The 9144-nt window shown below is 46.6% G+C and overlaps 2 protein-coding genes and 1 pseudogene across 2 annotated transcripts; all 3 read right to left on the minus strand.

Moving 5' to 3' along the window:
- Positions 1-484: 484 nt before the first annotated feature.
- On the minus strand, positions 485-1891 carry LOC147511319 (F-box/kelch-repeat protein At1g30090 pseudogene; annotated as a pseudogene).
- Positions 1892-6135: 4244 nt separating this feature from the next.
- Positions 6136-6600, minus strand: LOC147511320 (uncharacterized). Its single transcript, XM_086598428.1, has one exon. The coding sequence runs from the start codon at positions 6598-6600 to the stop codon at positions 6136-6138; it is 465 nt and encodes a 154-aa protein (XP_086454554.1).
- A 1919-nt stretch (positions 6601-8519) lies between these two features.
- LOC147511321 (uncharacterized) lies at positions 8520-8912 on the minus strand. The gene has a single exon (XM_086598429.1). It carries the CDS (start codon positions 8910-8912, stop codon positions 8520-8522), a length of 393 nt encoding a protein of 130 aa, XP_086454555.1.
- Between the last annotated feature and the right edge of the window lie 232 nt (positions 8913-9144).

Raw genomic sequence — 9144 nt, forward strand, 5'->3', positions numbered from 1 at the left:
TTGACCTCCTAGATTTGCTATTTCTCCTTCTTTTATTATTTATTTATTTGGTCCTCCTCAAATATCAAAACACACGTACAAACAAATCTCTTAAAACGAATCCTAATAAAATAAAACTCCTAAAAACTACTAAACCAAATTCTTAAAATACGAGTATGAAGATATCAAAGTGTAATGCGAGAACTTATGTGAACACTACAAAGTCCAATGATAAAATTGTGGCGCATATGTTCTGTTAAGTCTTATGGTTGAAGCCCCGATTATGCCTTGGGGGTATTTCCTGGATGATTGGGGTGCAAAACGGGATGTCTTGGCTAATCATAGAGGATTGGAACTAGAAGGCCATTGGGGTAGGGTAGACTAAGCAGAAAAGATTGCCGAGTTGAAATATCAGGCATCTCTATACAAGGAAGACTCTGCCAGAGAACCCATTGAAGTCCGCCTATATCTTGCTCCATACTGGTAATTAATTTTGCATTGCAGATCATTCCTGGATGAAGGATTGTATAGTGCAAGCTGATGAGTCCTGTGAATGTGAAACTGCAAGTTGTGGTGGCCTGGACTTGAATATACTATTTGTTCTAGTTAGAAAGAAATCAGTAAATTCACCAGCTTTGTCGGCTTTAGAGGTTGTACCCAAGAAAAGAACAACAAGCTTAGCGTCATCTTTGTTGCACCACCAGGTAACAACACCAAAAGGTAGGGCAATTGCATCACCCTTTTTTATTGCAATCACCTTCTCCCTCTAGAAGCATGAAACCGATGTTGGGAGATTTCCAGTGAGTTGGTTCAGGGGGATGGAAATTACTTCTAAACTTGAGAGATTAAAAAGAGAGGGAGGAAAGATACCATATAACTTATTTGAAGTGAGTGAAAGAATTTTGAGGCTTTTCAATTGGTCAAGAATACTTGGAATGCTTCCACCCAAACTATTTTTAGACAACAAAAGAATTTCAAGAGATGTAAGGTTCCCCAGGGAAGGTGTGATCCTTCCAGTTAGCATGTTAGAATCAAGACGCAGTTTAACAAGCTTTGAAAGGGAGCCAAGCTCCACAGGTATCTTTCCAACCATATTATTTCTATCCAAAAATAAGTTTTTGAGGTTAGAACATAAAGAGATATTGGAAGGAATTCCTCCTACAAAAGAATTAGAAGTCACATTGTGTACTGCTGCGTCATAGGACGCCATATTAACACCCATGCTTGCAATAGGCTGCCAACTTCCTTTGATGGGGTCTAAAACATCAGTTGATTCAAGCTCAAAAAGGTCTGAACTGTTACCTCCAAATGACATAAACCATCCCATCAATTATACCACATGCAAAGAATGACCTTGCAGTGGTCATCTTATTCATCACACTCCAACGGTTTTTATGAATCTCATACTTTAGTACCAGGTTAAGGGGAGTATCCAGATCAGATACCATGCCACAAAAGACAAAGAGGGTTCCTTCCCGGGGTGTGGAAATACACCTAAAACCATGGGTCAGATCCGTTCCTTGCATGGCATCAGTGGAATGGTGTGCCAAGACAAATTAGTTAGGTCAAGGACCTGCCACTAAATCTTTGAGGTGCATTTTTGGTAGGTACAGATGAAGAGCCAGGGATCTCTCCTTCCTTCGGCTAAAAAACCTTTCCTTAGTGCCTAGCAGTAGATGCCAGCGTTTGCACACAACTCGGCAGGAAGGATGGGCTCTCAACTGGAAGTCGAAGGAGCTAGGCAGTCAAGTGCAACATCATTGGGAAGACCTGGAATTAGGGGTCCTCCTCCTCCAGCTATTAATTGGCATTCAATACTCAGTTGTAAAATGGATGATGATTGGATTGTAGCAACTCTAAATTTAGGTGATAGTGTCATCTTTGAATCTCCTAACTTTTGCACTAGAGCTTGGTGGCATAAAAATCAAACGTGTTGCATCTTCCTCTTATGAAGGGAAATCTAGATACTTATCCTTTTCTGATAGCTTAACAAGTTAACAGTTCTGATCCACCTACTTCAAAGAGTAAGAGATGTGTGTCAAAGATGTTTTACTGAATATTTCTGATAATGTTTATTGATGTTTCTAGTATTATATATACATGAATACAGAGATCTCCTAGATCCACATATCTAGGAGAAGATAATACTCTTACTAAATACACAAGATACTTCATAATACTAAATATAGTTGTATGGACCCTAAATCTCTCTCTTACACAATCTCCTCTTTTTCTCTTTCTTTTTTACTGTTCTCTCTTCTTTCTTACCCTAGCGGCCTCCTTTTTTCTCCTCACCTTCTCCTTTTTATATTCTCCCCCTTCTCATCTGGACCACCCATCTGTCTTGTTATCCTACGACCCTCCTGCCGACCGTACGCCTGCCACATCCGTGGACCAGGGTTCTGCAGTCTTGATTTGCTGCTCCTCCGTGTCCTTACTTATGTTACCTCATATCCCCTGTAACGCGGACTTAGTCCAATCTTTCTACATTGTGCCACTACAAATGCCCCTTCTCGACTCCGCGGTCCCGTTAAGGGATCCGGGGTCGGGAACCCTCATTGTTATTCTCTTTCCACCACCCCTACTCTTTTTTCTTGGTTTGCATGTGAACTGGATTGCAATCATCACGCGCATTTTCAGCTGTCCCTCATTCCTTGCGCTTCCATGTGTCTCGCACTGGCTGGGCTACCCAACTGACTCCTCGAGCTCCACAAACCACCAGTAATTACATTTTTATCCCTTCCCTATTTAAACCCCCCTCCCTCTCCCTCCTCCTCATTTTGTTTCCCCTTTCCCTTTGCTTTCCACTGCTCTCCCCTTCACTTTTTTCTGATCAACCTCCAGTTTGCACGTGCTCTATTGGCTTCTTGGCGGCTCTTTCCTCCTTTCGGACCTCTACTCAGGCATAACCACTCTCCTTGCTTCCTTCGAGTACGTTTTCTAGGCTTGCTTTATTTTTGTTCAAGCTAAATAGTAGGTTCTTTCCATATTCTGCGTCTGTCTCTCTGTTTTTCCGATGTCAGGCTCTAACTCCGACAATTCTTCCACTTCCCGTTCACCCCAAGTAGCGTCTCCGCCTCCTATTGCCCTTACAGCGGCCCCATCCACCTCCAGGCGCCCAGTCTCCTTGCTACCTCCACCCTCATGATGCCGCCGCCCTAATTTGGACGCAATTAGGGCAGCTTATGGCATCCCAGCCAACATAACTTTAGAACACGTGCCATCCATCATACACTACCCTCACTTGGTTCCCCGTTGTCCCGGGCACCTTGTGATCACGGTGGATCAAATTATTGCCGGTTTACGGCTGCCCCTCACTCTCCTGGATGTCCAGGTGTGTAATCACTTCAACATCCCCCCCTGCCAAGGCATATGAAACTTTTGAAGGACTATGTATGCCGCGAATGCATACAATAGAACCGGCGAGCCCAAAATCACCAGCTGCGACATCTTCTCCTACTACTTCATCAAGAAAAGTACCAAAGACGTCGGTGTGGGATACCAGTCTTTTTGTGTACGCCCTCAGAAGCTACCCCTCTTGCTCCGTACTACATCCTCAGACAAAGTGTGGCACCATTACCCTTTATATGTATCAGGACAATTTCTGTTCGTGGACCTTCCTTCAGATTTAAATCTTAATCACCCGTGGTGAGTATCCTTGTCCTTCCCTTCCTTTTTATTGCATTGTTACCGTTATGCTCTAACTCACTGTTCTTCTCTGCTCTGTAGGTTGGCGGCCAGACTCCAAATCCCAACTCTACTCCGGCATATCTTGTCCCATTTTTCAAAGACTCCGCGATCTCAGACCCGCTCAAGCCAGTCACTTAGGCATCCACCCTACCACCGCCACCCTGCTGTTGCAAATCCCCAGTCTACAAACTATCTGTGGCTTCTCAGCTCCCTTTTACTGTCCTCCCCCTCCTAAAGAGCAGAAACCCAAAGCCTCTCCGCCTACCAGAAAAAGATCCCACGTTTCATCCTCCCACCACCATCGTCCTCACACCTCTTAGATCCCGTGACTCTTCCACAACCCCGCGCCTGAAGACATCCCCTCCTACCACTCCATTTCCAACTGGGATGACCAGTATACCTCTCCCAACTCCCCCACCGACGACATGGATGTTCATAAACATAAGCTTTTTGACAGCGACTCTGAGGATGATGATGTGACAGAAGTTTTCCCAACCGAGATGAGGGCTCCTGCTGAAATGCCCTCGTCCAAGAGGCATTGGACAACAGCCTCTGAAGGGTCAGTCCCTGTAGTTCAACGGACCTCTATGTCTGAAGCACCTACCCCCATCACCTCGTCACTTCAACCCGCAATCTCTTCCCCATGAGCCTGCCGGCCTGGCAAAGAACCGATTCCACCGGCAGCTCCGGTTTCTGAATCGGCATTTGCAGAAGACTTCTGCCCCATTTTTAACATGCGCAACCGCCGAGTATCCACAGCTGACTCCGCCCTAGACAATGCGGCCGTAGCCTCTTCCCTATTCTACAACGCCCATCTGCCTAGGGACATCACCTATGCCGATAGGGGTTTGTTTGATCAGCACCACACCTCTTTGTATACTAACTGGGAACGGGTACACTCGCTTTTTTTTTTTTTTTTTCACCTCTATATTTCTATTTCTAGGTAAGCTTGGACATTTCTTTCATGATCCGCGGTCTTCTCAGCACCAAGAACAAGTTGGCTGCCTTGGAGAAAGAAGTCAATGTCAATGGCCCTTCTCGTCTAAAGGCTGCCTACGCAGGGCTTCAATCCGATCTAGCCGCTGCTAACTTGGCTAAACTCAAGGCCCAGGATGAACTGCAGTCCGTGGAATCATCTCATCAGAACTACATGGACACGGTCAACGACCGCCTGAGTTGTCAGCGGGAAATGCTCCTTGAACAACATCAGCTCAACCTATCTGCTTTAGCTCAACAACACCAGGCTGCCGTCGACACCCTCAATCAAGAGCAGAAAGATGCTACCGCCACCCTACTTCAGCGACACCAAGATGACATGGCTGTCCTTCGAGAACGCTTCAAGCTTCTCGCTGAAAAAAGGGTAACCAAGAAGATACAGGAGGAGCTCGCCCGACTCACACAGGAAGAACGACTTCTGCCTGACAGGCCTACCATCCCAGTGGTCGCCTCCCCAGAAGATGTCAGGGAAGAGGTGGCGGCCGCCGAGACCTTCCCCACTCGCCGATGCATGAAGAAATCCCCAACCCTACTGCGACTACAGAAGAGACCCCTGCCGCAACCTTGGAGAGCATTACTGCAGCGACCACCACTTCACCCTCCGAAGAGGTTCTGGATGCACTAGTTGCTACCAACACTCCCTCTGAGATGCCCTAGACCTACTCTTTTTGTACTTCTTTGTAATAAGTCACTTTTACCCCATCTCGGCCGCTGATTACAGTACACTTGTTTTGTTTATATCTGGATATTACTCTCTTGCATGTGATATTTGATTTTGTCTGGAATGTTAGTTATCTCTTTATCTCTTGACTTTGCTACTTGTTTAAATCATACTGCATCTCTGTCTACACTCTTTCCCCTTCCTCTGTGATCTAGTCTCTTGGTCTTAATCAAACGTAGCCCTTGTCCTGCCCTCTTCCCTTAGTTTGGGCCATTCAATCAACTGTCAGTCGGTCCATATGCCCTGCGTGTTATTAGTATCTCTAATCCACGAAGGGCTCATCCCACTCGCGGGCTCCCAAGCTTCAGCGGGTCGCTTGAGGCAACTCATCTTGCCAGCGACTCCCTCCAACCTCCTATCAGCGAAGCACTCCTCACCTCCTCTGTCTCTCTCCACGCTTGGATTTCATGCCCCCTGTGTGCTTTACATCTCTCCTCCGCGAAGGGCTCATCCCACTCCGTAGGCTCTACAGTTTCATTTAGTTCCGTGGGGCAACTCATCTTGCCCCAGGCTCCTCTTTAGCCTTGTATCAGCGAAGGGCTCATCCCCTCCGCTGTCTCTCTCCACACTTAGATATAGCAACGGTCCTACTATATCCATTGCCCACATAGCAAATGGCCACGGACATGAGACATTATGGAGAGGTTTAGCGGGGGCGAATATCAACTGGGCAAATCTATGACATATGTCACATCTCTTAGCAAATTCCACGGCATCCCTTTTCATGTGGGGCCAGAAATACCCTTGTGTCAGTAGTCGATGTGCCGTCGTTCTCCCCGCTGAATGGCTCCGCAATCCCCCTCATGTAATTCTACCAACACCTCATGGGGTAGTCGCGGACTCAAGCATTTTAACAGTGGTCCATTAAAGTTTTTTCGGTACAGCTCTCCTTCCAGTAGAACGTATCTCCGAGAAGTTTGTTCCCATCTCCTTCTTTCCTTCTTATCCGTCACTTCCTTTCCTGCCAAAAAGTCCTTAATTGGCTCCATCCAACCCTTCTTTTCTTCCGTGACCTGACAAATCTCTATCAGATCCTCGGTGCTCGGTTTCTCTAACCTTCCCACTCGTATCAATCTTTCTTCCGACCCGGGAATTACGGCTGTTACATATGCCAGGGCATTGACGTGTCTGTTCTCTCCACGGGCCAAATGAAGGAAACGGATTTTTGTGAACTTTGCGGATCGTTTACACACCACATCCAAATATCTTGCCATCCTGGGGCATCATGCGGCGAACCCTCCATTCGCTTGACACACCACTAAGTTTGAATCATAATATACTATCAGCTCCTTCACTCCCAAATCTTCGACCATTCTCAATCCTGCTATCACCGCTTCGTACTCTGCTTCATTACTGGACGCCACGAACCCTAGTTTCATGGTTTGCTCTATTCTGCCATTATCAGGTGTAACTAACACGACTCCTATGCCACTGCATGCATCGGTAGCCGATCCATCCGCGAATACCCTCCACCCATTCTTCTTATCCCACGGGTCTAGGAGGTCTGGTTCACCCTCCCTTTCTGGTTCCATAACCATTTCCTCTCCCCATGTGGGATCCTCTGTGGGAAACTCTGCCAGAAACTCAGCCATCGCCTGCGCCTTTTCCGCGGTCCTTATCTGATATTGTATCTCATAGGAACTCAGCATCACTACCCACTTCAACATTCTACCAGATTTTTCTATCTTAAGCGCTTGTCTCAGAGGAAAATTCATTACCACCACCACCACATGCGCTTCAAAGTAGGGTTTCAGCTTCAAGGTTGAGAAAACTAATGCCAAGGCATACCTTTCAATCCTACTGTATCGCGTTTCTGCATCTAACAAAGTCTTGCTCTGAAAATATACCGGCTTCTCCACCTTGTCTACCACCCAAACTAGAACTGAGCTGACTACATACTCCGTGGCCCCCAAGTACAAATACAACTTCTCCCCAGTCTCAGGCCGTGACAGCAAAGGCGCTTTGCCTTAATATTTTTTCAACTCCTGGAATGCCTCCTCACACTCTGCGGTCCATATGAAATCCAGTGTGCTCCTTAAGAGACGGTACAGCGGTCTGCATTTATCGGATGACTTGGAAATGAATCTATTCAGGACCGCGACCCTTCCTGCTAACCGCTGTACTTCCTTCATATTCTGCGGAGATGGCATCTCTACAAGGGACCTTATCTGCTCAGTATTAGCCTCGATCCCTCTATGCGTAACGATATAACCTAAAAACTTTCCCGTAGTCACCCTAAAAGTACACTTCTCAGGGTACAGCTTCAAGTTGTATTTACGCAGTATCCCAAAGGTCTCTCTCAACCCGTCTATATGTTCCTCTTCCGACATACTTTTCTCCACCATGTTGTCTATATAAATCTCAATTCCCTTCCGAATCTTGCTTTCGAACATTTTCTCTCCCAACCGCTGGAATGTTGACCCTGCATTTTTCAAACCAAACGGCATCCTCGTATAGCAGTAAGTACCGCCCTCCACCACAAACGATGTCTTCTCCTGATCTGGCCCATATATCGCGACCTGATTATACCCCATCGACGCGTCCATGAGGAAAATATCTTGAATCTAGCCGTCTTATCCACCAACTCATCTACCCGCGGCATGGGATAACTGTCCTTCGGGCACTCTAGATTTACATCAGTAAAGTCCACGCACATACGTACTTTTCCATTCTTTTTTGGTACCGCGACTATGTTAGATAACCAGTCTATGAACTCCACCTCTCGGATTATTCCCGCCCCCTTCAATCTAGCGACCTCTTCTCGGATCCCCTCAGCGTATTTTGGCCTAATGCTGCGCATCTTTTGCCTCACAGGTTTGGCGCCTTCTTTCATATGTAAGTGGTGACATGCGAACTCTGGGTCCAACCCGGTAACATCCTCTATAGTCCAAGCAAAGACATCCCTATTATCTGACAAGAACTGTATCAACTTACCCCTCCATTCCTCGGGCAAATTGGATCCTATCGACGAGAACTTCTCCTCTTCCCCTATCCCAATATTCACCAATTCTATCTTATCAATCGTCTTTGGATCTGCCGATGTCCCATCCTCCCTCTCTCTGGAGGTGCACTGTAATTGCTATGCTAGCCTCTTCCTAGGATTGGAAGTCTCTCCTTCCGTTCTGCTGATCAACTACTTCACGGTTCCCTGATGACTGTTCTTGGTAGTTACCTGATCACCGTAAACCTTGTACATGCCAGTAGGGGTGGGGAACTGTATTACCTGATAATATGTTGATGGGACCGTCTTCATTTCGTGAATCCACCACCTTCCCAAGATTGCATTATATTGCGAAGCCGAATCTAGCATCATGAACTGAGCGAAGACTGTCACTGGCCCTGTTGTCACGGGCAATAAAAGTTCCTCCATGGGCTCTGTCATACTCCCGTTAAATCCATACAAATTAGTTCGCGAATGACGCAGCTGGTTAGGATCGACTCCCATTTTCTCCAAAGCACCTCTGAACAACAGATCTACTGCACTTCCACAATCAATCAACACCCTTTTCACCATGTAGTTTCCCATTGCCACTGTAATGACCAACGCGTCTTCATGTGGAAAGTCCACTGCCCGGAGGTCCGCGCTGCTAAACACAATTCTATCCTTTTATGCCGCTGCCACCTCTCTCTGCCGTGGCCTATCCATTCTCTCATTAATTTGCTGGATGCTTGCGGTCCACCGTATCTTGTCTCTATGAGCGTTATGACTCAGAACCTCCCCGCTGTAAATCACATTGATGGTTCCCAGTATTCTTCCC

The sequence above is a fragment of the Coptis chinensis genome, chromosome 3 (assembly GCF_015680905.1).
Source record: "Coptis chinensis isolate HL-2020 chromosome 3, ASM1568090v1, whole genome shotgun sequence".
Classification (NCBI taxonomy): domain Eukaryota; kingdom Viridiplantae; phylum Streptophyta; class Magnoliopsida; order Ranunculales; family Ranunculaceae; genus Coptis; species Coptis chinensis.

Bases quoted from the DNA above. Each gene is read 5' to 3' on its own strand.
- LOC147511320 (XM_086598428.1), bottom strand. From the start codon at position 6,600: ATGGCAAGATATTTGGATGTGGTGTGTAAACGATCCGCAAAGTTCACA.
- LOC147511321 (XM_086598429.1), bottom strand. From the start codon at position 8,912: ATGGGAAACTACATGGTGAAAAGGGTGTTGATTGATTGTGGAAGTGCA.